Below are 27933 nucleotides of genomic sequence, written 5' to 3'. Positions count from 1 at the left end.
ATCATCTTTTCAGAAAAATATGCGCCTGAATGATTTATCTTTTTAGCACTCCATTTTGCTTAGTAGGCTTAACCATTTTCTTCCATTTGTCATTGTTCCATAGCACACGTTATTATGGTAAAGGTACTTCCCTTAACTAATATGCCTTGTATATCATTTGTTATCTGTACATCAGTACTAGCCCGCAGGTGTTAGGTTAGTAGAGTTAAACATTAGCTAGTGTACAAAGGACAATTAACGGAACCTGCGAAATGGAGAAGTTATGTATTTTCTACTGCAAATGTGCAGAGTGGCTCTTTGATCAGTTTGGCTGCAATAACCTTGTTAACAAACCTGATAAAGTATCACCTACCCGGGGCTGGCATGTACGCACAGTACCCTCAAGCTGTGGTGAACGAAGCATCTGAATTCCTGTTTGCTACACTAAATGTGGCGATATAACCAGACTGCTCCTCGGAGTATATACAGTGCCTATAGAAAGTCTACACCCCCTTGAACTTTTTTCACATGTTGTTGTGTCAGTGCCTCACAGTTTCATGCATTTAAATGAGGATTTTTTTCCACTTATCTACACACCATACTTATCTACTTAACCACTGTTAAGGTGAAAAAAGTTTTTATTGAGAAAAAAATTATATATTAAAAATACAAAACCGAAAGATCATAATTGGATAAGTCTCCACCCCCCTGAGTTAATACTTGGTGGAAGCACCTTTGGCAGCAATTACAGCTGTGAGTCTGTTGGGATAGGTCTCTACCAACTTTGCACACCTAGATTTGGCAATATTTGACCATTCTTTACAAAACTGCTCCAAAACTGGAGCGTTGATGGACCGCAATCTTCAAGTCATGCCACAAATTTTCGATTGAATTTGGGTCAGTGCTCTGACTGGGCCACTCAAGGACATTTACCTTTTTGTTCCTTAGCCACTCCAGTGTAGCTTTGGCTGTGTGCTTTGGGTCGTTGTCATGCTGAAAAGTGAACTTCCGTCCCAGTTTCAGCTTTCTTGCAGAGGGCAACAGGTTTTCCTCAAGGACCTCTGTACTTTGCTCCATTCATTTTCCCTTCTATCCTGACAAGTGCCCCAGTCCCTGCCAATGAGAAATCCCCATAACATGATGATGCCACCACCATGCTTCATAGAAGGGATGGTGTTCTTTGGGTGATGCGCTGTGTTGGGTTTGTGCCAAACATAGGCCAAAAAGTTCAATTTTAGTTTTGTCAGACCACAAAACTCTTTGCCACATGGCTACAATGTTTTTTTTGGATACTTCAAATGGATTTCAAGGTGGACTTTCTTGAGTAATGGCTTCCTTCTTGCCACCCTACCATACAGGCCAGATTTGTGGAGTCCTTGAGATATTGTTGTCACATGCACACTTTGACCAGTCTTGGCCATAAAAGCCTGTAGCTCTTGTAAAGTTGCCATTGGCCTCTTGGTAGCCTCTCTGATCAGTCTCCTTCTTGCTCGGTCATCCAGTTTGGAGGGACGGCCTGATCTAGTCAGGGTCTTGGTGGTGCCATACACCTTCCACTTCTTAATAATCGTCTTGACTGTGCTCCAAGGGATATTCAAGGCCTTTGATATTTTTTTATACCCATCCCCTGATCTGTGCCTTTCAACAACTTTGTCCCAGAGTTCTTTTGAAAGCGCCTTGGTGCTCATGGTTGAGTCTTTGCTTTGAAATGCACTACCCAGCAGAGGGAACCTACAGAAACTGCTGAATTTATCCTGAAGTCATGTGAATCACTACAATTTAACGCAGGTGGAGGCCACTTAACTTGGTGTGTGATTTTGAAGGCGATTTGGTTACACCTGAGCTAATTTAGGATTGCTATTACAAGGGGGATGGACACTTATCCAACCAAGCTATTTCAGTTTTTAAAGTTGCTATTTTTGCTGTCAAAATTGCTATTTTTACTGTACACTCAAGCAATATAAAAATACGAGTAAAAGATTAATATGAGGCAAATGTACAGAATGTCACCTTTTATTTCTGGCTGTTTCAAAACATATATGTTTTACCAACTAAGAATAACAGCACTTTGAGTTCCATCCCCCCATTTTATGTGATCATAAGTATTAGGACATTTGGCTCGCAGGTGTTTCTAATCGATCAGGTGTTTCCTGTTGCATTGATTGTTCACACGTAAAAGAGCTGTGAATGTGTAGTCTCAGTTTTATCCTTTGCTTTTGCCTTTGGAGTCTGCGTTTGGGGTCAGTAGGCATAATCCAACATCAAGACTAGGGAGCTGTCTATGAAAGAAAAGCAAGCAATTTGGATGCTAAAGGAAAAGAGGAACTCAATTAGAACCATAGCACAAAAATTGGGCATAGCCAAATCAATAGTTTGGAATGTCCTCATAAAGAAAGAAACCACTGGTGTCTTCAGCAATCGGCAACGACCAGGTCGGCCAAGGAAAACAACAGCAGTTGATGACAAAAAAATGACCAGAGCTGTGAAAAACAACCATAAGAGACGAAGATTAACCTTTATCAAAGTGATGGGAAGGCAAAAGTGTGGAGAGAAAAAGAACTGCAGATGATCCAAAACATACCACCTCATCTGTGAAGCATGGTGGAGGTAGTGTCATGGCATGGGCATGCATGGCTGCCTCTGGAACAGGCTCACTCATCTTTATTGATGATGTAACGAATGATGGCAGCAGCAGAATGACTTCAGAAGTGTACAGAAGCATCTTAGCTACCAATGTACAAGAAAATGCCACCAGACTCATTGGGCAGCGCTTCACAATGCAACAGGACAATGACCCAAAACACACTGCCAACGCAACGAGTTCATCAGGGGAAAAAAGTGAAACTTTTTAGACTGGCTAAGTCAATCTCCTGATTTAAATCCGATTGAACATGCATTTCACTTGCTGAAGAGGAGACTGAAGTCAGAAACTCCCCAAAACAAGCAACAGCTGAAAATGGCTGCAGTAAAGGCTTGGCAAAGCATCTCAAAGGACGATACCAAGAGTTTGGTGATGTCAATGGGTCGCAGACTCACTGCTGTTATTGCTTGCAAGGATTCGCGACTAAATACTAGCTTTTATACTTCTTCTATTAGCTTTAAGTTAAATTGTCCCAATACTTATGCTCACATAAAATGGGGGGATAGAACTTCTCTTAGTTGGTAAAACATGTATGTCTTGAAACGGTAGGCATATGATTGGAACATGAAAGTGAAAGTAGTTTTTGTAGTCATTTAATTTAAATATGTTAGCAATGTACTTTAGATTAGGTATTGTATTAAGTTATATGATTGATTGACCTATTACGTTTGACCTGCTGTCAGCATTTTTTAAAATCTTGCAAAACACCAGTTTATTATAGAAAGGCTTGGGAAGTTGAGAGGGGCTGCTGTATGTTTGGCTTTATTATAGAAATACATGAAAAATGTCTATTTTCTTTATTTTTCATATGATAAACTAGCAATGCGGCCACCAGTAAGTGTTCAGGCTCAGGAAATTAGCAGTAGAAACCAAGCCCATCAAAGATTTTGTCTTTGGGCTCGGTTTCCTTAAACCTGTTTGGTAACAATAAGAAATGTACCTACGGCACACCTCTCAAAGATGGCACGGTGGATATGCACTTAAGTTTATTTTCCCTCTGTTTACTGTCATGCTATGTATTTAATTTAGGAACTTTTAATTTACATTTAAACACACTGGAGTTAGAACATGCATATTTAGACACAGTGCTACACTTTTAATCAGGTGCTTAATGAGATGCTTATAAAACATAAATAAAGCGATCACTAATTGACATGCTTTCATTAGTTAACTTGAATGCTTGCTGCGCAGTCATTTTAATAAAATTAAAATGAATAACATGCTGTTTTAATAGCATTACAGTGGGATTTGTATAATTATAAGTCATTATTTGTTTGCAAGATGTCTTTTGAATATTGTCAGAAAAATATCAGGAAAAATATATTTACTTTCTATTTTTATTATTAAATGGCTATCAAACATTGTATCACTGTAACTAGTTATTTCTGACATGTATTAGTTGATTGGTGCAAGTGTAGTGTTGCAAAGTTTTGTTACTGTATGTAAAGTATGATTCGATAGTCAGATTTTCATGACCATTTAAACAACCCCCCACCAGTACTCACATCTTGAGCGCCCTGTGGCCCCCCAAGGTTTGGACATTGCCTTCTTTGGCCCTCCAGAGAATGGAATTGAGTACCCCTGCATATGGGGAAGAATGATATGTAATGTAATTTTGAAATGTAATGTCAAGTTGACGAACGAATCGCACTAGCTCTAATTAGGTACAACGAGAGTAGACTTTATGTTAACTTGGCCACAGAGCTCCTCGGTGCACTTCATGCCAAACCCTGTGCTGCAGAGGGTAGTCTTATGAACAGAGACTGCCCTAGTCCCATTTTAACAGGAAGGGCTGAGTTGTGTGACACTTCTCCTATAATTAGATATAAACTCAGTAACGTTTTGTAGGACAGGCTTATCAGCTTCATAGTTGTCTTGTGATGCATTTCTGTTAAATACCTCTGACCCCTCTGCTATTGAGATGTGGTAATAACTAAAGCTGCACTTAATGTTTGACACATGAACAGACTTGCTCTCAATAGCTCTCTGATCTACGAGGAGTTGATATTTCCCCCTTATTTTTCAGTGAGGATTTGTAATCTGTAGTTAGATCAGCAAGCTAGAGAAATGCCTTCATACACCACCTTTTATTAATTTGAAATGTTGCAGTTAGTATGTAAAAGTGCACACATAGAAACCTGTACTCCATAGACTGGAAACAAGGGCTATAGTATAAAATTATTGACCCGAGGGAAGGTTATTGTTACCGACAGGGGGCTATAATGCCAGAAGCTGCAGGAGGTAACAATAGTCTTCCCGAGGGGCATTTCATTTTCCACTATGAGCTGAGCCTGCAGTACATATTTAATATATAAATCAGTCAAGAAAATGAGTGAGGCAAGGTTTGGATAGTAAATACAACTTTATATATGTTGTTTTAAATGTAGCTGATACAGCATACGTAAATAAATATTGACTTATATATTTTGTTTGTGTAAATAAAAGTGCAAATAAAAATAAATACCAAAAATCCAAAACACAGTGGGGGAAAAACAGCTATGAAAATAAGTTGCCAACAATCAGCCAATCACTGCACCCACTAGAAGGGAGGTCCCACTGCAGGAACCTTCTGTACTGACCCACCCACCCTCTGTATATGTTGGTGATATTTAAAATCCCCTAAACTAGTTAAGGAACAAGGATGACCCTGGTTGCACACACAGTGGTTGCAGACTTGTTGACTCGCCAAACAAAGGGTTTTTGAGTTTTGTCTCCTGGACCAGCGTTCCTAGCTCATCAGCCCAAAGATACAACATTTAGGTATTAAAAGACCCCCACTACTCTATTTCAGAATAAATATCTAATTCAGTTTCCTCCACTAATCCCACTGTTTCAGTAAAGCAGGATTACACAGCATGTGCAAAGATCTATATGGAATGTGACTTTCCTTTGCCAGTAGCCACATCATAAAGGACGGTCCAACAAGAAACCAGCAGTAATGTTGTTAACCTTTTTGTAAAAATGTTGTTTTATCAATGTCTTTATATACTTTAGTTTAGTTCAGTCCCGATGCTCTTCTGTGTTTTGATTACTATTGTCTGCTTGGGTGTGTGCCCCTTTGTTTCAAAGTAAAATTTAACAAGAAGAAATGTTTATATCTATTTAAATATTTGTCACTAAAAAACACAATCTGCCATCCTTCACCTTCAGTTTCAATGCAGTTTTTTTCTTTTACCAGAAACACACACAGGACAATGCTAAAAAAATATCCAAACAGGTACCAAATGCCGTCAGTAAAGGGACAATGCAAATTATCAATAGTGTACACCAGTCATTATTCAAATATCATAGCATTCACTTGTTAAACATTATACAGCTTAAATTGTGTCCTCAAAGCAGATACACCTGTCTAATTTACACATTGTGCCCTTAATATCTAAACACCAGTGGGGAAAATGCAATAGTTCCTTAAATTGAATTTTCCATTGTCGCCACATGCACTATAAAATCACAGTGTTAGGAATGCTGATCGCTCAGGTGGACAGTGTAATAAGCACGCCTCAGAGATACTCTGTCTGGATAACTCCCAAACACAATAAAGAGTCATTTGCATCATTGTCCTTTACTGGGTTCTGATGACATACAAAAAAGCCTGCTCCTGAGAGGTGGTATTTTTGTGTCTGAAGTTTGGATTTTCATCCTATATTTAGATGTTGGTGTATTTAGATGTTGGTTCCCTGACCTGCCTCAGAACAATTTTTGACCTTCAGTGATGGTGCTTTTTAAAGAACATTTCTTTATTCTTGCTTATGGTTTTCCACAGTTACTGCCTTTTAAAGAGTTTTTCTCCATTTGTGGTGAAGCCGCTCAGAGATCATACAGCTGGGCTACTTGAACGACTTTTTTCTGCTTAGCCATTAACCCTGCTTTTCAGACTTCAAAGGCAGCAAAGCCATTTCAAAGCTTGTTTCTGTCACTGGTGTTGATGCCTGTGTTGTTCTTCTCTCTATCACAGCAAGCAAATCCAGAGGTTTGCAGTGGGTCATTGACATCACCATTGCTTACACAAAAGCAAAACCAATGGACATTCAGACCTGGATCCTTGCCTACAGATCACCTACAGTCACACATGTACATTACAGGTAGGATTGTGTTTGTGTTATTCTACTTAAGGTTGTTTTTTTTTAAAGTTATTAAGCTTCAAAATATATTTGACAACTGCCTATTTAATAAAGGACAATGCATTGTTTCAAGAAAATTTGGAGGACTTCAGAATATTGACTCTGCAGTGATATTAAGTCTTGTATTGCATGAAATGTATGAATGTTAATGTTTGTTGTTAGTTTCTTTCTTTCTTACGAATGTCCGACCAAAATTCAGATACTGTACAATTGAAAAGTAATACTCTTTTTATTCAAAGAACTGATTTATGTTGAGGCTGTAGTTCTTTTTTTGTAATTTTGCTCTCACACTAAGTGACCTGCCCTAAGTTCTAATTTAAAAAGTAGAGGTAGCTGAGAGACATTCTGAGATGTGGAAGTCAAAGGAGGGAAAAGAGAGGAAGATCTGAGCATCATCAACGTAAAGGTGGTAGGAGAAGACAAAAGTAGAGATAAGAGTAGCTAGTGAGTGGGTGTAGAGAACTGGAGGGAGTCAAGGACAGGTCCTTGAGGTACATCTGTAGATAGGGGGTGAGGAGAAGAGAGCCATGCCAGAAAATCTGGAAAGAAATGGTTAGAGGGGAGATAAACCAGGTCATAGAGAGGAGAGGAGAGTACAATGGCATGGTCAACAGTGCCAAATGCAGAGGAGTGGTCAAGGAGAATTAGAATGGAGAGGGAGGCAGCCAGAGCAAAGAGGAGAGGAGAGAGTCAGATACAGAGAGGAGGGCGGTTTCCATGGAGTGTGCAGGCTGAAACCCGGGTTGGAGAGGGTCAAGCAGAGAGTGCTTGGTGAGGAAGGATGCCAGCTGGCGGTCGACAGCTCGCTCGAGAGTTTTAGAGAGGAATGGGAGGAGAGAGACAGGGTGATAGTTCTGGGCATAAGAACGGTCAAGTGAAAGTTTCTTAAGAATGGGGATGTGAACGAGTGGCTTGCATGCGCAGGTATAGTGATGAGGCAGTGCTCCGGAACAGACACACACAAGACAGTTCACAATGAAACAGCTCTTTATTGATGCTGGGTTGCGTGTCAACAACTCTTAACCCTTTGTGGTCCATTTATTCAGCGCATCTCAGGCGCGTCAGGTCCAATTTATTTTCACACACGCAGTTTATTTTAGATGTGCTGTTTTAAAAGTATTTTTTTCACAGTAAAACAGGTTTAAAAGGCACTGCATATCAACAGGACACTCAGTACTGCATCTCAAGCCCTGCCCCACCCTTTGTTCCCTGTATTTTTCACATACTTCTTCATAGTCATGCATACTGATAAATCATCTCCTGATCACTCGTTTTATCACCAAACTACTCAATAATGCGATCCAAGTCATTACTTTATTACTACAGTAATTCGTCGCATATCCGTCCGTCACACATCCGCCCTGATCGCTTACCCGCCTGGACAAGACTTCTCAGCCACGTGACTAATGTGTACAGTGCAGAGGGAAAATGGCGACTGGAAAACGAAAGAGAGTTGTGCTTACAATTGAGAAAAAGTTAGAAATACTTTCACTGCTAGAAAAGGGAGTTACCAGGGAAAAACTAGCACAAGACTTCAGAATTGGAAAAAGCACTGTGACAGATATCAAAAAGTCTGCTTCAGAGATTAAAAAGTTTGCATCGGGTGCAGAGAGTTTCAATGGATGCAAACAACGGAAGGTTCTGAGACGCCCACAAGACGACAAATTAGATAAAGCTGTGTATACCTGGTTTGTTCAAGCACGGAATGAGGGAATTCCAATTTAAGGGGCTATATTATGTGAGAAAGCAAAGAGGTTTAATCAGTTGTTGGACGGCGACTCACTGGCTGCTTTACCAGTAGTGTACAAATCACAAAAGCGTGCATGGATGGGTCGAGATATTTTCCATGACTGGTTTCACAACCATTTTGTGCCGAACGTAAAACAAAAGATACAGGAGCTGGGCCTGCCACCGAAAGCAGTTCTGATGTTAGATAACGCCCCTGCCCACCCAGCAGCAGAAACCCTGGTAAATGGAGATGTACAGTGCTTGTTTTTACCTAAAAACACTACAGCATTAATTCAGCCTATGGACAACGGGATAATTGAAGCAACTAAATGCAGGTACCGACACAAAATGCTAGAGTCTTTTCTTCACTCAAGTCCTGATGCTTTTATTGAAAACGTAAAAAGGTTAACAGTAAAAGACGTTGTCTATTTGGTAGCGGATGCATGGCAGAGCACTGAGAAAAGAATGCTTGGAAGAAACTGAAATTGGGGTCTGAAAAAGCCAACGATGTTGCACCAAATGTACAAACAGAACCTGAATCGGCTGAATCTGTGTTCGAGGGATTTACAGAGGACAAAATTCAACAGTGGATGAAATGCGACGAAGCAGATCCTGCCTATCATCTTTTAGATGATGAAGAGATTGTGGATGACGTAAATGGAAATAACTGCGACAAATGAGAAAGTGAGGACGAAGACAATGAAACTAAACCAGCCGTTTCCCACAGTGAAGCAATGGAGTGCTTTCAAAAAGGACTTGACTGGCTGGAACAGCAACCCAAAGCTGAGACTACTCAGCTTTTGCTTGTCTGGTCTTTGATTGCAATGGCAGCGAAAAAAAGGAGCTTCAGACAAACCCGCATACAAGATTTTTTTGCTTCAACACAATAATAATGTAAGTCGCATAATGTATGTTATAGGCTACTGTATAGCCTTCTGTATTCTTCTTTTGAGTTCTAGGCTTTATGCTGTTGAATAAACACAAACTGCAGTTACTTTTGTAAAAAAATTAATTCATCCTACCACAGTAGCCTAATAACGTTAAATCCCAAAACATAAATGGTGTGGTTTTCTCGGCTTTTTCCAGAGAAAAAACAACTAGAGACCTGTGTTTTACATCTTTTTGATGATGTCGGACAGGGTCTGACATTGGACCGGAAAGGGAAAATTATAATGTCGGACCAGGTCCAACATAGGACTGCAAAGGGTTAAAAAATATGCACAGGCTCTACCGTATGAGCAGCTGGTATGTCTGCTGCAACCTTGGCCCATTAACTAAAAGCTTGCTTTTAAAATATCTGTATATATACAGTGCCTGTAGAACGTCTACACCCCCTTGAACTTTTTTCACATTTTGTTGTGTCAGTGCTTCTGAGTTTCATGCATTTAAATTAGGATTTTTTTTCCACTTATCTAGACACCATACTCCACACTGTTAAGGGGAAAAAGTTTTGATTGAGAAAAACATTATATATTAAAAATACAAAACTGAAAGATCATAATTGGATAAGTCTCCACCCCCCTAAGTTAATACTTGGTGGAAGCACCTTTAGCAGCAATTACAACTGTGAGTCTGTTGGGATAGGTCTCTACCAACTTTGCACACCTAGATTTGGCAATATTTGACCATTCTTCTTTACAAAACTGCTCAAGCTCTGTCATGTTCCTTGGGGAGTATTGATGGACAGCAATCTTCAAGTCATGCCACAAATTTTCGATTGGATTTGGGGCGCTGACTGGGCCACTCAAGGACTACCTTTTTGTTCCTTAGCCACTCCAGTGTAGCTTTGGCTGTGTGCTTTGGATCGTTGTCATGCTGAAAGGTGAACTTCCGTCCCAGTTTCAGCTTTCTTGCAGAGGGCAGCAGTTTTTCCTCAAGGACTTCTCTGTACTTTTCTCCATTCATTTTCCCTTCTATCTTGACAAGTGCCCCAGTCCCTGCCGATGAGAAACATCCCCATAACATGATGCTGCTTTGTTGGGTTTGCACCAGACATAATGCTTTGCATTTAGGCAAAAAAGTTCCATTTTAGTTTAGTCAGACCACAAAACTTTTTGCCAGTGTTTTTTGGCATACTTCAAATGGGATTCAAGTTGGGTTTTCTTGAGTAATGGCTTCCTTCTTGGCACCCTACCATACAGACCAGATTTGTGGAGTGCTTGGGATATTGTTGTCACATGCACACTTTGACCAGTCTTGGCCATAAAAGCCTGTAGCTCTTAGGATTTAGGATTGCTATTACAGGGGGGTGGACACTTATCCAACCAAGCTATTTCAGTTTTTATTTTTTATTATTTTTCTACAAATTTCTAGAATATTTTTTTCACTTGGAAGTTGTGGGGTAGGATGTGTAGATAAATTAAAAAAAAACTATTTTAATGCATTTTAATTCCAGGCTACAAGGCAACAAAAGGTGAACATTTTGAAAGGGGGTGTAGGCTTTCTATAGGCACTGTGTGTGTGTGTGTGTGTGTGTGTGTGTGTGTGTGTGTATATATGTATGTATATATATATAAATACCAACTAGACAGGTTTTGTTGTACATTATAATGTTCTTCAGATTAAGACTAACAGCAGACATTAGACAGTAATTATATTTTCTGGATGTCTGTGTCATAAAGGCTTGTGTGGGTCATTACTTACAAAGGCCTCTAGGCTCTAAGTGATGGTGGAAATGACATTCCTCCACAAGACTTAACAGTTGAATAACAGACAAGCATTTATAATGTGTCAAGACTTGTTTTCAAGGGGAGTTGCACCCAGTTTATTATTCAAATCTCTGGAAGCCAGAAATATTAAAGCAATTATTTACTTTGTGTTAAGTGGAGCCAAGTGGGAGAATGTGTATTGTCAGGCCCAGTTGAAGTAAAGTCAGATTTTACTCCTAATTTATTTCAGGCTTTGGTTACATTCCTGAAAATGTTCTTGTAGATGCAAAATGTGTATTAATGAATGGGATAGGTTTTGTTTAATCATTGTTCTGCCCCATTTCTGCTCATTAACTTTCAAGTAAACTACCGTTGAACTGCGGAATATGATTAGTTTAATCTCGTTGCACAGTGTTTCATACAAAATGTATTTTTAAAGTAATCGGTTCTGAAATTGTATATTACTTTAACAGTGAAAACATTTTGAAAGCAGTCCTTTGGGAGGAAAATAGTATACAGTAAACTCGACAATTTAGACAAAGTTATAAGCTATTACGTATTAAGAATGATCATCCAGGAATTATTCCATTTATAGCACATAATTAACTGCAGAAAAGAGATTATTCTACTGAGTTAAGGGTCCTTTCATGTAAAATCAAAGTGTGTTTTTATGCATGCAATCTTATATATTACTGTGTGAGAAAGCAAGTTTTTACAGAACATAACTGCTATTAAGGCTGTATAACAGTGGCTCCAATTTTCTCCATAGATGAAAATATTCTACAAAAAAACAAAGCACTTATTATTTACACTATGGTTCCTGACTACAGTGCTATAATAATGGAGTATTATATTGTCATAGGTTTTTTAAACATTCTTGCTTTCATTTAACTGATTTAGCTTTCGGCCAAACATATGAGGTCATCTGTTTGAGTCATTACAGCCCATTTAAAAAAAATGTAGGTGTTGGGGTTCATGAGAAACACATGAATCTAATATTTCACCTGCTGAAACATTATCACATTTTATCAGTACCTGAAGTTTGATGGTAAAGTGTGGCAGCGGCCTCATGGAGATCCTTGAAACTTTGACCTGATATGAGTTCTTTAAATGTCACACGCATGATTTTAATTTGGTACGAGAGACACATTTGTAGCCTTACTGGTTCATACCTTCAAACTTCAGGGGCTGTATCTCTTGAACGTGGTCAAAATTGTTTATTTCAAGTTTTTCTTGTATTAGTCTGTGCTGGTTAAGTCCCATCCCGGCCTTGTGCACCGTGGGAAGCCTGTGGCTCCAGTAGCTGTTCCTTCCCGGGACCTTAGCACCAATCGACTGACTTGATCCGGTTAGAGTTTAAAATAAATAATAATAAATAAATCATTGTGACAGAGAAAGAATGAATCTTGGTTATAAATCTCCCTCCCAACCTGTGAGGGTGCTGTGTAAAGGGAACAGTGTGTCCCGGTCTGGATGGTCTAACAATTCATTCCAGGGAAAGGTGAAAGTCGGCCATCTAGAAACAGTACACCAAGACATCGCCCCAGACGGGAAGTGATGTGGCAATTGTGGATTGTAGGAAAAGCGATTGCACTCGCTAACCAAGGGGGTGTGGCTAAAGGTACAAAAGGGCATGTAGCCAAGCGAACTGCTCCTTTGTTATGGTTGCGAGAGAACCGCTGAAGGAGTGTAATAAAAGAACCGTGAGTGTTTTAGTGTTTGCTTGTTTTGCCGTTTCTAATTGTACTCATTTGTTCTTGTTAGACGGCTAACACATACCGGAAGCTGTCGCCAGCACCAACCCGGACAGCACTGCACTACTGTTCACGAATAAATTGTATTTCACTACTTGCACGTTAGCACTCACTCTGGACTTGTGATCGTGTTTGTGTTGTGTGTGTTTATACTGCGTTTATTATTTCGGGACTGTAACCTGTGGGTTAAGCAGTGCAAGACACATTGCTGTGTCTTGCCTGAGATTATTATTTGCAGTCGCCAACACGACCTGGATTAAAATTAAAACAAGTAAAGAATAGTTTGGACCGTGAACTTTGTTGTTTGTCATGTTTACGCATTACATCACTTCTACACCAGGCACTGCAAACCACTTTGCCACAATCATTTATTATTGTTAATAAAATAAACTTTTCACTTTGCCTTTCTACCGGTTGTGTATATGTATATTTTGGGTTTCATTTTTTTACAGCAAGGTAAGTATTGAAACTATCCGAGCAGCGATTGTGGGCATTCCTACTTAGCAGCTTGTTTCTGTTCTAGTGCAGCTATCCAGCAGCACTATTACAAAGGCTTGATTCAAGCAGGCTACTTCTAATTTTGTGTTTGGAATATAAGTTAGCAGTGTCTGTTTTGCAGGTGGGTATCCCTGCTGACTTGCCACAGTCAGTAATTGCGACCTGTGCACCATGTCGGTACCAGTGATGCTGCCTACTGTGTGTGCTGGCATTATCGACTGTGTGCACTACTGTTGTACTGACACTGCTTACTGTTACTACTGTGTGCACTACTACATAGTACAGAGTCTGTTTCTACCATGCCTGGGTTTCATGTATGTGTTTCTTGCAAAGTCAAGTTGCCTCTAGAGGACGAGCATGTTAAGTGCATTGTCTGTCTGGGTCCTGAGCACGCTCAGGAGGCTCTGATTGATCGCACTTCGTGTTTTCTGTGCCCCCTTCACCAAGCGTACGCTGGACTGTCGGGTGGCCCGTCATTCCAGGAAACCCTCCCTCATACCCGCTCAGCGCTCGGCATCACCACGCTCGGTCAGTGAGGCTGCACTCTCCTTCTGTGGCTCTGTGTCAAGGGGTGAGCGTCAAAGGAGTCCAGTCGAGAAGCCATGCTCCTCGCCTTCCTCCCCCAGTTCTCCCTGCCTTCTCCCCCTCTAAAACGGAGGAAGAAGAAAGCTGGCCGTTCATGTTTGGTAAGACGCTGACTTCGCAACAGCGTTTGCAACTCAGCAGGCCAAGCACCTGGTTCACCTTGGTGGACCCAAGGGACGCCTATTTTCACATCCCTTTAAAACCAGTGTACAGGAAGTACCTAAGGTTAACTTTTCAGAAAATAATATAACAGTTCTATGTTCTGCCGTTCGGCCTCTCTCTAGCTCCACTCGTACTTGCAAAGTGCATGGAGGCTATACTGGCCCCGTTGAGACTGAGGCATCAGGGTATTTGACTTCCTGGACGATCAGCTCATTTGCAGTCTCCAGCACAGGTACATGAACACACACAGCTTGTTACCAACCACCTACATCGGTTGGGCCTCAAGAGCCAGTTAATGCCCACCCAGATAGTTACCTATCTAGGGGTGCATCTGGACTCAGGGCTCACGTTGGCCACCCTGTCGGACGACAGAATGGAGAGCATAACTGCCTGCCTAGAGCTATTTCAGCTCAGCAGAACACTGCCAGTAGTGGTTTTTCACAGGTTTATGGGCCTGATGGCAGCAGCATCCAGTAATGTTGTTGAAGCTGACACCCTGGGATTCTTCAAGAAGCTGCTTGATGAGATTCTGGGATCAATAAGCTACTAACAACCACACAAGCAAGATGGGCTGAATGGCCTCCTCTCGTTTGTAAACTTTCTTATGTTTCTTATGTTCTTACTCTCCCATGTATGGACAACATGTCTGTGGTGTCCTACATAAACCACCAGGGTGGTTTGCGGTCACCCAGTCTCCACCATGTGGCCCACAAGCTTCTGCTGTGGGCACAAGTGAACCTCCTCTAGCTCAGGGCAGTTTTCATGCCGGGAGTGATCAACAGGGCTGTGGACCTCCTCGAGGGGGATCCCCAGCGGCGCAGAGTGGAGACTCCATCCCGAGACTCCATCCCGAGGTGGTGAGCCATATTTGGGAGAGATTAGATAGGGCAGAGGTGGACCTATTGGCCTCTCATGAGTCGACACACTGTCCTCTCTGGTTCTCCATAATAGGAGAGGGGGACCTCTAGGGCTAGATGCGCTGGCGCAACTGTGGCCAGTACATCTATTCTATGCGTTTCCACCGCTTGCGCTGCTCCCACTATGTCTGGAGAAGATCAGACAGGACCGGGCCAAGGTGTTCTTAATAGCCCCTTACTGGCCCAGGAGAGTCTGGTTCTCACTGAAGCAGCTCCTGAACAGCCAGCCATGGGGAACTGCTGCTGCATTGTGACCTGCTCAGTCAGGCGCAGGGCACTATGTGGTACCCCAACCCATCGAGCCTGCAGCTCTGGGTTTGGCCCCTGAATGGCTGAATTTGAGCCTTCTGTGGCTATCGAACAGGATGATTGACACACTACAAAATGCTAGGGCAGCCTCTACTCGTTCCCAGTTTAGGTGCAAGTGGGGCGTGGTCCAGGCGTGATGCTTGTCATGTGGTTTTGAACCCACGACATGCCCTATGGCAGTTATACTGCAATTTTTACAGGACCTTTTTGATGAAGGGAGATCTCCCTCTACTCTAAAGGTCTATTTGGCACCATTTCAGTGTGTCATGTAAAAATCAATTCAGTCTCCTGGACAATTTTTGAAAGGCACCCAGTGGCTTTGGCCACCAGTGAAGTATTTTGTTACTCGTTGTAGGTTAAATGTAGTGCTCAATGCACTGACAAAACCTCCATTTGAGCCCATGCGTTCAGCTGAGCAAAAATGGTTGTCTTTCAAGGCAGCTTTCTTGCTTGCTATCACCTCTGCTAAGCAGGTGAGTGAAATGCAGGCTCTCTCAGTTTCGAAAGCTTGTCTAATTTTTTCACGCGTCTTAATAACCGTGCTTCTTTGCCTAAGACCATCTTGGTTTTCCACGTCAGCCAGTTGGTGTGAATTGGATGCTTTCCTTCCCCCTCCTTTCCAATTTGACAGGGAGCGCCAGCTCCATATGCTTTGCCCAGTGCGGACATTAGCGTATTATGTTGACAGGACTAAAAACTACAGTCAGTCGGAACAATTTTTTGTTTGTTATGGGACTAAGTCCCAGGGACAGGCTGTATCTAAACAGCATCTGTCTATATGGCTGACAGGCACAGTACAAATTGGCCAATCTGCCGTCACATGAGAAGCTCACCTGCCATTCCACCAGGGGTCAGGTGACTTCATGGGCATTGTTCCAAGGTGCATCTATCCAGGATATATGCAGTGCAGCGGTGTGGGCTTCCTCCCATACGTTTGCTAGGTTCTATTGGCTGTATGTCGTGGACCCGCAGAATCCTGGATTTGGCACTAGAGTACTGAGGGCGGCTTCCCAGTCCAACATTAGAGTGTGAGTCCATCTTAAATGTTTTTCAGCTTGCTGGAATATTTTTCAGCTCAGTGTTGTATACCATGTCCTTGCGACAGCTTCGGTATACTCTCCCATTTATAATGGTTAATATTCCCTCCTTGAAAGGGAACGTTTGGCAATGTGCCTCGCCCCTGTGTGTATTTTTGTGTTTTATGTTGTATGTTGCGTGTGTTAATGTTGGTGTATTGTAGTTGGTACACGGGATATAATGTGGGTAATGAGCACAAGTATTTAAAATGTATAATTGTATTTAGGCACGGGGATTGCACTTCACTTCACGTGCTTTTAAAGTACTTAATATATGAGCACAGAGTTTTCACAGATTAGTTTACGTGCTGGGATTCAAATGAATAATTAATTGGTAATTGAATCCCAGCACAATTGTATATATAGATGCACATTTTACTCACTCGGGGTTGTGTGTTCGGTGAGTGGAGAATGGGAGTGAGGAAGGAGAAAAAGTAAAGGAAAGAAAAGTAAAGTTTCTTTGACTCACCGTGTTTGTCTGTCTGTTCGTGCACTCTCTGTTTACTGTTTTATCGTTTTGTTCGTCTATTTATTTTGGCTTAAAGTGCCGTGTTCTGTTTTGTTCAACCTTTTATTTATTTGTTTATTAAAACACTGAGCGCTGCTGCGACTCAGTTTCATCACTACTACCTGTGTGTCTCTGATTCTTTCTGGCCTGACGTCATCCACTACAGCCTGCTTGTCACAGAACGTTATTATCATAACCCTGGTTCCCTGAAATAGGAATATTAAGCATTAACTTGGGGGTCGCAGCATTCATGGTCGCAGTTCACGAAGGAAAATGACGATGTTACCAGGGTGCACTGCTGCCTTATGCTGCGGGGGCAGAGCAGCAGCTACGTCACCCTGCTCTGACAAGAGTCTTGGTATAAAGTTTTCAGTTTGGGTGTCTTAAAGGCAAAACACCCATTTGTAATGGTTAATGTTCCTATTTCAGGGAACCAGGGTTATGATAATAACCTAATGTTTCATTATTTGAAAATTAGGCTCCAGGATATTTGTCTAAGTACATGGTGAATTTAAACCACAAATGTTCAACTACAGTAGTTCAGTGAAAAATTGTAAACTAATGTGTGCAAAAGTACACAACGAATATTAAAAAAAGGCTTTCTCATACATGGTGGCATCCAGTGTACTGGCACTTTCCTGTAACTGGTTTTCTTGTTTTTACAATTGTCTGTAACTTCCCTTGGACACCCTTGACAATGGGATGGTTTCCTCCCAAAGGGAATGTATCTGTTGATGGAGGATGATTTAAATTATTACGTGCTTAATAAAAATGCTATGACAGGACATGCTTTTAAGAGTTTCCACATTGAGTTAGGGCCCTTCTGAGAGATGCGGGGCAAGAATAATCATTGTTCCATTCTGTAATGAACATTCAACAGGTTCAAGGGGAATCTGGTAGGGGTCCTAAACTGGAGTAATTTCAAGGGGTTAGTGAGAGGCAGATAAGCCAACCCAACATTATTATTATTATTATTATTATTATTATTATTATTATTATTATTATTAGGCTTCCAAGCCGGAATGGCTGGGAAGTTTATTGTTTCTGTTAGTATATATATATATTTTTTTCTTCCGCTCTTTTTTCCAAAAAAACACTGTTGCACGGAATCTCACGAAACTTGGTAGGGTGGTAGGCACCTAAGGGAAGTTGTGTCAGAGCGAAAGTGAAGGTCATAGGTCACATGGTGTGGCGGCCATATTGGATTTTTCAAGACTTTTGGACATCTGTATTCCATACTGAAATTGCACCCAGGGAAATGAGGTTCACCACTGCATCACATTACTTTAAGGAATGGCAAATGCTCCAGAAGATGTCAACTGACATCTACTTATGTTAACAGGAGTGTAGTGATTGTGTGGAAAAGACAACAGCTAGAGCGGGCAGTGAGCCTTATAGTGACCACTCCAGCTCTCTAATATGTAACTGTTGTGCTGACAGGGCCGAATTGGTTCTCCAACATATGAATTTGCACCCTCCATATCATACAAATTTAAATTGGAGAACTTAAACAGCAGTTCAATATACCACCCAAAATTGACATTATTTTGAATGTGCTTTTAATGTAAAAATAAATACAGTAAGTATATAGCTGATAATATGTAATTCAGTATTCTTTGTTGGATTGCACTTTAAAATGAGAACATATAGTATCGGTGCATACTTGTTTAAGAAAAGCAAATATACAGAACTCTTAGTACCATTCTCCATTGTTTCTAATCACTTAGTAGTTAGACATCCTTGCATTGTTAATCACTGAATAAATATCTGGTTGTATTACAGTGGGGGCCTAATAAGACTGTGTAAGAACTTGGTGGTACAGTAGTTATGAGTGTTTAGTACAATGTGCATGGCAATGTGACAGGGTAGTGTCACAGCCCAGGCTGGCTACCATCAGGAAAGAGACCCAGAGGCAGAAAGCTGCAGTTAAAGTGCTGGTACGCTTGTTTATTAAAAAAAACACAGATGAAAAAAAAGACACAAGGGCCAAAACAAAAGGTTAAACAAAACAATCAAACAAAGGCTGGGCATTCCTTGGAGAGGTGAATTCAGGTAAACCATTTACTGTTCTTTTTTTTTAATATTGGATACAATATATTTTATGGTTTTGATACAATAGAGAAAAGGACAACGGTCTGTGAGTAATATTTACGATGGAAGTTGTTTCAGTCCTAGCATGCATCTGTAGGTATGCACTTGTCTATTGCCACAATCTTATTTTTTCAGTGTGCATTGAATCCTAGGAATGTACAGTTGTACAATTTTACAAATTAAGGTCATTTTTCCAACTTTGCATCCATTATTTAATGTGAGCACCATATGTAGGCAACTTTGGTCTTAAGTATGTTTGTGAGATGTGATAAATAAAAATGTATTTTAATAAAGATAGCGCTTACATTAAAAGCATGTTAAAAATAAGAATGCGGCAATAGACAAGTTCACTTACAAAGCACAAGGGTCTATAAGATGGGAATTTTGCCTGCATAATTTCTTCATACTCCCAGATGATCCATATTGTTTGTAAAGGTCTGGGTGGAGCTGTGGGAAGGCTGTTGGATTCAAACTTAGCCAGGGGGCTTAGTCAGTTCCATTGGGTATTCTCAGCTGTCTCACTGTAGACATCACAGAACTGGCCATTACAACAAATGGCACGGTTTGAAACTAGAACCAAAATTGCACATCAGCTGCTGCATTGATCATTCATAAATGCTTCAGTGATCGTGAGTAGAATAAAGGGCTCTTTAATGTCCACCTCACGTTTGATGTGCTCCATCTTTCTTTGCAGTGTTCCAATTGAAAAAAGCAATACTATATTACCAAAAAATTCAAATACGTAATGCTGGGTCACATGTAACTCCAGCCATGTACAGTAGCAGAAGAAAGAATGAGCTTTGCATTTTTTTAAGTCAGGTGTGTGGAAACAATCCTATGTTATAACTGTTTGCCACGAATGCATCTTATCTTTAAAGTGGTAGTTACTGAGAATATTATTGCAACAAAATTGAAATGGAATTGAGGATAGGCTGTTAGGTTTTTTTTTTTTGGTTTTTTTTTTCATCCTCAGTTTAAAGACCCACTGACACGATCCGAACTACTTTTAAAAAACATAATGTATAACTAACAAGTATTCCCAAATGAGATTTAAAATTGTTGGCAATTATCTAGTTTTTTTAATGTGACTTACGCAACTTCCCTTCTCGGTTTTGAAGCGGCTGGAAGATACCAGAAGTGAAGTAACACAGGGAGAAGGTGTGCAAACGAATACATACATTTTGATAGAGACAGGCCACTTCTTAATTTTAAAATACCTCGTATTTGTGTTGTAGCTGGTTGTTCCAGTCAGGCAAACAAAACTTATTAGTATACATAATTTCCCCCTAGACAAAAAAATGCAACGTATATGGGAGAAACTCATTCAAAAAACCTGAGGAAAGTGCTGTATGTCAGCATGGAAGTATACCTACATATGTAATGTGCATTTTGTGTCGAATTGTTTTGAAGAGAGCCCAGTTATGATGGCAGAGATGGGCATTGGTGTGAAAAGAATAAGGATTTTAAAACCTACCGCGGTTCCAACTATTTTTAATAAAAAACTACTGTGGGTCCCCAAACGAAACAACCAAGAACATCGAAGGCGTTTGAGAAACGGGAGACGTCTTGAATAAGTTTTGCATTAAACACTACCGGTATACTACTAGTAATTTGTTTTTAGTTTTAGTTTTTTCAGAAAAAAACACATGGTATTCAAATAATGTTTTGTAAACGTACAGGTAGTAGCCATCATTTATTTATTTATTAAAAAATTGTAGTATTATACATACCCCTTCAACTTAACGCCGTAGCAGAACCTCCAAAATACTACGGCCAAATCGTGGCTGTTAGCATCTCCGCATTATGATTAGGGGTAATATTGATAAAAAACGAAAATATGGGAGAATCCCTGTTTTCTCTCTTTACGTCAGATCCATCACTACATGATTCACGTTCATAAAAGGTGTCTGAAACTGATACAATTAGGCTACTCTCACTTTCACTGTTGCTGTCAGCCATACTGGCAGATGCAAGGAGCCTGCGGGTATCTCCCTCTGTGACGTCACAGTCTCCTGGCTCCAAACCAGGAAATGGAGATCGCCCTCTGTGTATTTCCGGGTATTATTTGATTAATTGTAGCGCGATTAAAAGTAATTTGGTAAAATGAATGTGATTATATGTTCAAGTGAGACCTGTTAATATTATTTTTTATGTTTTTGTTGAAAGTCAAATTCCATGTTATAGGCTCTTTAATGCATAATACATTCACACATACATTATAAACATTAGAATATAGCACTCATTTAGTTTCTAAGTAAGGTTTTACATCTTTTTAGTTTTTAGTTTGGCAATTTTAAGTTGCCATTGTCACGTCTTTGTGAACTGTGGTTATTTAACTATTTAATCCATTGGTCTCATGAAGAGGTTCTCAATCGACATTCTTTTTTGTAACATCTACCAGACAATTGGAGGGTGACAGTTGATCAAATAAAATAGGTAAAGTGGTAGTTTCAACTAGCTGCTTGACATTCTCACTTGCATCTCTATAGCAGAGGAGTGAGGGAAGTAGTTTATGGTAGATGAGTGCAGGATTCATCTCAGGGCTGTGTGCTTTAGCTAATCCCACTGTGATAATGCCGTGGATTTCAGAGGTGGCTGTTTATAAGTCCCTTAGAAGATGCAGGCAGTGTAGCCAAGCACATCAAAAAGTGAAGCAAAAATACTGTATAAACACTTATTCAGGAGCCCCGTCTGAGAAAATTAACTTCCTGTTTTAACAGAAGAGCTTTCGGGGCTCCCGAGTAGCGCATCCTGTAAAAGCACTCGCTAGTGCAGGATGCGCTGTATAGCCTGGATGTTGCGAGTTCGAATCCAGGCTATTCCTTTGCCGACCGTGGATGGGAGCTCCCAGGGGGCGGCACACAATTGGCCGAGCGTCGCCCGGGGGGAGGGAGGGTTAGGTGGGCCAGGGTGTCTTCGGCTTCCCGCGCACTAGCGACCCCTGTAGTCTGGCTGGGCGCCTGCGGGCTTGCCTGTAAGCTGCCCAGAGCTGCGTTGTCCTCCGACGCTGTAGCTCTGAGGCGGCTGCACGGTGAGTCTGCAGAGTGTAAAGAAGTGGGCGGCTGACGGCACACGCTTCGAAGGACAGCGTGTGTTCATCTTCGCCCCTCCCGAGTCAGCGCAGGGGTGGTAGCGGTGAGCTGAGCCTAAAAATAATTGGGCATTTCAAATTGGGGAGAAAATAATAAAAAATAATTGGCAACGACTAAATTTATAAAAAAATAAATAAAAAAAAGAGCTTTCAAGATTAGATCTGATTGTGATCACATGTTCTCATTAAACCAAGGGTTATTCTTTTTTTCCTTCCCTTTGCCATCATTATGATATTTACTGGTAGATTACTGTCTAATCTGCAGTTTCAAATGTTTAGCAGAATAAAACTGATACAAGGTGTAAATGATGAGACAGCAGCAAACATGACCTGCCCCACATTGCCACTGTGTCACCTGGTCACTGATCAGGTCATTGGTAAACAGTTATGGGGCTTATATTGGATCAATCATTCCGATACCATGTAAAGGTCATCTATAAATCATCCATAGTTGTTTAGTGATTCATTTGATTGGTTTATTGAGAACGAAAGCTGGCTTCCTCTTACATTAAAAAAAAAGAAAGTTTGATACGTTTCTGTTGTTCAGTTCTGGACTTTGTGCCTCCACATCATTCTCTTTCTTGTCCACTATTCAGGTTAATAAAAAAAAGAAACAGCCAGCCATCTTGTATTTCTCAAAAGTTGCATTCTTGCTGAGCCTCTGAGTATTTTGACTTACCGTACAAGAAAAATAAACTGCTCTTTGACTGCAGTTATTTTGCAGGTAATTGGCAGTCATTTGGAAATGCAGGTCTGCAGAACTTATTGTAGTCAGCTTTACGTTGATTTTTTATAAACTAAAAGCTCACTGCTTGTGTAGAATTGTTATGAAAACTAACCATACTTTAAACAGAGCTGGGATGACTTTATTGTGATAGTGCTTGTGCAGTTTGAATCCTAATTGTTCATGTACTGTTCCACCTTACTACAGGTCTACTATCTTGTATAAAAGAAATATATAAAAAAAAAAAAACATAGGAAAGCTCAGAAAAACCATTATGTTTGTAGTAGGTTTACAGTATTATAACGTGATGAAATGAACCTCTTCTTTAACCAGTCTGTCTTCAATTCCATAGTGTAGGCAAACGGTGGCTGAAATATCAATGTCCAAAGGTACAAGTTGGTACAAAATAGATAAAAGCAAGGTGCATTCTAGTACAGCACCAATTGTGTGACTATAGTAACTGTTGCAGCTGTGTATAATGGTATTTAAAACAGGATTCATTCATCCGCCTTTTTACATGTCCGCCCTTACTCTGGTCCCACTGTAGTCGGATATGCAACAGATTATTGTACTTAATTGTATTCAGTACAAGTATTTAACTGTAGAAGTCCAGAGGATTGGTGTGAGCACCATCATTTTCATGGCAGATGGAGTGACGAGGTGAAATGCATCTCTGACAGCTTGTTACACTCAACTCACCTGCAACAGAAAATACAAATTAATTGTAGGAAAAAAAAACATGGGAGTAAGAGGACGTTGTGAACAGCCTGTACATTGCAATGGACGCTGATCAAGCTTGAATGGGTTATCTTTTATAGGTATAGGTGAGAAGCAGGTTGAGGATGTTGTATTTTATCTTAAGCATGTGCATTTGGTTGAGCAGCAGATTTTGAGATCAGTAACAAAGTAATATCTCCAAGCATATTAAATGCAACCTTGTGTATTTTGGAATCTGATCTGTGTATAACGGATGTGGTATCTTGAAAATCTCTTTTCCCCAGCCAATGACTTTCCTGCCAGCCTTGGTAACATGTGCCTCCAGGTTGTTAAGTAACATTTATTCTAGCAGACAGGAAGGCCCAGACCCCTCCGTTCAGCAGTTACACAGTTCCCAGCTCCCCTGCGTTCGTGGCTTCAGTAGGCTACCTCAGGTCTCTGCTTTAGTCAGAGCTTCTTTCAAAACACATCAAAGCTTGCAGTTCAGGGTATGTGTATTTTCCTTTAGACATAGTATACTTTAAATTCATTCATTCAATTTAGATACTGAAACATATCATTTCTCAGCCTGAATGTTTCATTTTAGAACAATGGCAAAATAGATAAAGGATACCTTTTTTGTTTATTTGAGGTTTTCAAGGGTTGTGCGGGTGATTGACATGAACGCATTAACAATGTGTGTAGGGGCATGCTGTTTGGTCGTCATGGAGATTTTCAACTGAGTAAACTATATCAAGCAATCTGCTGTTTTTGTGAGCTTTACCAGCTGAATGAGGCCACTCAGGCAAGAAAAAACAAACAAAAAACTGATGATTTGTTAACATCCAAATATGACAAGGGTTCAGTTCTAATAAAGTTCTATAAAAAGCACAGAAATAAAACAAACCGTTTGAACTGACACTGCAGTAAACAGAATTTCATGCCATTTAAACAGAAAACTAGAACAGTCTCTAAAACAATAATTTGAAAATAGTATACATTATAGTAAAGAGCAAATAGCTTCAAATGTCATATTTTTTATTTTTTTTACATCCCCTTACTATTTTATGGTGTTTGAAGTTATTCCCAGTGGTTCTGGGTTCTGTTGTTCCAATACTGTGTTAGCATTTTTCTCTAAATCTGCATTTACGTGGCTTTGAGCTTGTCTTGAGAGCTGCCAGCACTGAAGAGCATTTCTCATTCCATTCAAATCATGTGACAATGTGATCTTTCAGTTCTGCTACCCCTATCTATATGTATGACTGGCAGATATTGTAAACTGAATAAATTAATTCAAGAAAGCATAATCTGGCAAATACCTCCTTGTCTGCTACATGTGTGATCAGACGGTTTTAAGTTTACATCCCTTTCTCTGCCAAATGGATTAGGGTGGAAACTAATTCTGTCTGTGTGGCTCGCTTCCAGCACACTAGATAGGAGTTTGCCTTCTCCAGTTTCTGACCTATTCCAACATTTTAGAGGATCTTGCATTTTAGAATTTATTTTACCAGGAGAAGGCCTCATTATGACCTTGTAGTCCTGACAAGACAGCACAATGCAGACAGGTGGTCCACACTTGCACCAAATACTTAACTGGCACGCTCCAGGAAAGTCAGTAACCATTTGTCAGAAATATCCATATCAGATAAATAGGTTTTTACAGTGGTATGTATAATTCAAAGCCCTCATTGTGATACAGTTTCCTGAAATTAAGTGACTCTACAGTAGATATGAATGGTGGTCACCGTTGCTGCATCTACAGCTGCTATATCTCATAAACCCCATTTCAGGATGCAACTTTTATATTTTAAGTGTTATTGAAACTCCTAAGGCACAATCTAATGGCACCCTTCACTTTGACCTGTGACCTAAGATGGCTGCCATATTCAAGTCATTTTGATGTTTTGCTTTCTGGATGATAACTCTTTTTCTCTATGGTAGTCATGAGGTAGAAATGAGACCTGTCCACATTCATGTATGTTTAAAGCGACAGTGTTCTGGTCACTTATTTGGGCATTTTTTGGTGTAACCATGCTAAAGGTACTGCTCACCGTAAAATGTAAAGCTGTTTAAAGTATTTAAACTGTAAAGCAAGACGTGTGCGTGCTTCAGAATATTGACTTAACTGTATTGATACCGTGTCGGTTTACCTGTCCACACTTAAGCTGTTCCGAGTCGTATCGAAACAGTACTAGTACAAAACCTGCTCTTTTTTGAGTTTCGTATCGATACAGTTGTATCGGTACAACACCGATAAGAACTACAGTCTGGACAGATGTTTCGTTACTGTTTCGGCACAGTTCCGCAACGATACCGGTATAAACATGCTAGTGTGAACAGGGCATGGGTTTGAGTCTGGGTCTGGGTCTGATTCTCAGGCAGCAAAACCTCCTTGTTTACAGCTCCCTGGTCGTCTCCCAAATGTAGCTCTGGGCTCTCCTTTTATACCATGTGGCTGCTCCCAATTATCACCAATTATTGTATTTGGAAGCAGCCACATTCTCATATTATTATTCTTTATTTCTTAGCAGACGCCCTTATCCAGGGCGACTTACAATTGTTACAAGATATCACATCATTTTTACATACAATTACATTATTTTTACATACAATTACCCATTAATAGAGTTGGGTTTTTACTGGAGCAATCTAGGTAAAGTACCTTGCTCAAGGGTACAGCAGCAGTGTCCCCCTTCTGGGATTGAACCCACGACCCTTCAGTCAAGAGTCCAGAGCCCTAACCACTACTCCACACTGCTGCCCATATGTTTTTGGCAGGGACAGGAATTAACCCCATCCTTGCCAACCACCACCAAAACCCACACAAAACACCAACACTTTACAGGCAGAGCTAAGAGCTCTTCCACATTCTCTCACATTAGTAATAAACACAGAGGTTAAGATAATTGCATTCTAACCACCAGCCAAGAAAGTTAGTTGTGTTTTTTCATTGCTTTGTTTGTTTAATACTGGTGTACATTTGCTAGTCACAGCTGGCATAGAATACATACAGTATATACACAAAGTACATAAATACATAAGTGAAATGTGAGCAGCCAGGAGAGATTCCAGAGATTGAACAATAAAGTATTTTGTTATTTTTATTAACAGGAAGTATGGGTTCCAGGTTGCTGCACCAGCTAATTTCAGTTACTATTACCCTTTCTTTGTACAGTATGTGTGCATACTGAGAGTAGAAGAGGTCCAGCGTTTAAGAAGTGATTGTTGTCATTGTGAGTGCACACTATTTTGAAAATAGCTTAAGCTAAGCATGTGCAGCACTGTGGTTTATTTCATTGTTCCTTTGTACTGTGAGTGCCTCCCAGTCACTTTGTTTAGTGCAGGTTTGGACTTAATCGTTCTGGGAAGACATGTTGTTGTCAGAGGTGGACCTGCAAGTGATCTGAGAATTCTAAGATGATAAACTTCCCTGCGAAATTATCAAAAAGCCTTTCTTTAAAATCTGGATCCGATCGGCCCCAGGAACAGTCTGTGAAGCCCCAGAATTAAGTTCCAAATGCAGCTGATAAACACATCCTGAAAGCAGGGCAGAGGGTACTTGCATTGGAACAACGCATGTGAGGAGTGCTTATTGCTTTATTGACTCTTACACGGTTTGCGCACTTGTATTACACACTACATTAACAGACTGGTTTAGGCGCAGCATTGCACCTTTTTCAACTTTAATAATTTAGAGAAAGCTATAGACCTATAGCTGCTGAATACAATTTTTCCCCAAAGAATATCCGCTACTTGTACCATATTTGGTTACCTTCAGGTTGGGCACCTTGTTCACCTTGTGAAATTGAGGTTTGTCATGTGTTTGTCATTGTGATTTAGTGTATCGTTGCTGATGCACCAAACATTTTTCCTGAAAAGATTTAAATAAGTTTGAAGGTATTTATTTAGACTGAGCTAAACAGATAACATGTATACTTTTTTTTTTTTAATGTGTTTAAGATTTAAACAGCAGCAATTTTTACCTTTGCCACATTTTTCTAGATCATGATGTTTATAGCTGCAATGATCCAGCTCAGAAAAGGGGGCAACCAGAAACCATTCTTCACTGCCAGGTTTTATGCTATGGTTTTCAGCAGCTCAAACTTGAAAGCATTCTCTGAAGAGAGGGGGGGTAGGGGGTAGGATTTCTTATTAAAGAATAGCAAGTCACGCAAGGAATATGAACAGGCCTTCACCCATACATAGAAATCATTCTTTTATGATGGCTTCACAGCAGGTGTCCTCTGCCTCAAAACCCAACACAGACAGGTGCATCTGAAAATTGGGGGGTTTTCACATACTGATCCATGCACTTTTGCTGTCGTTGTGGAGACGATTTAACTTTAGTAGGGTAATATGTACTGTATATCTCGCATAATTTACTAGAAAAATATGTGATTTACCA

The 27933-nt window shown here is 40.3% G+C and overlaps 1 protein-coding gene across 4 annotated transcripts in view; it reads left to right on the top strand.

The window, feature by feature from the left end:
- Positions 1 to 27933, top strand: part of LOC117411389 (acyl-CoA:lysophosphatidylglycerol acyltransferase 1-like) — an 84095-nt gene that overhangs the window by 44903 nt on the left and 11259 nt on the right. For all 4 annotated transcript variants that reach the window (XM_034018831.3, XM_059025307.1, XM_034018830.3 and 1 more), the window contains exon 7: positions 6576 to 6702. In XM_034018831.3, the coding sequence (XP_033874722.3) occupies positions 6576 to 6702 (127 nt within the window). The remainder of the gene's footprint in view (positions 1 to 6575; positions 6703 to 27933) is intronic.

Source organism: Acipenser ruthenus, chromosome 6 (assembly GCF_902713425.1).
Source record: "Acipenser ruthenus chromosome 6, fAciRut3.2 maternal haplotype, whole genome shotgun sequence".
Lineage (NCBI taxonomy): Eukaryota > Metazoa > Chordata > Actinopteri > Acipenseriformes > Acipenseridae > Acipenser > Acipenser ruthenus.
This window is presented reverse-complemented; position numbering and strand designations above follow the sequence as displayed.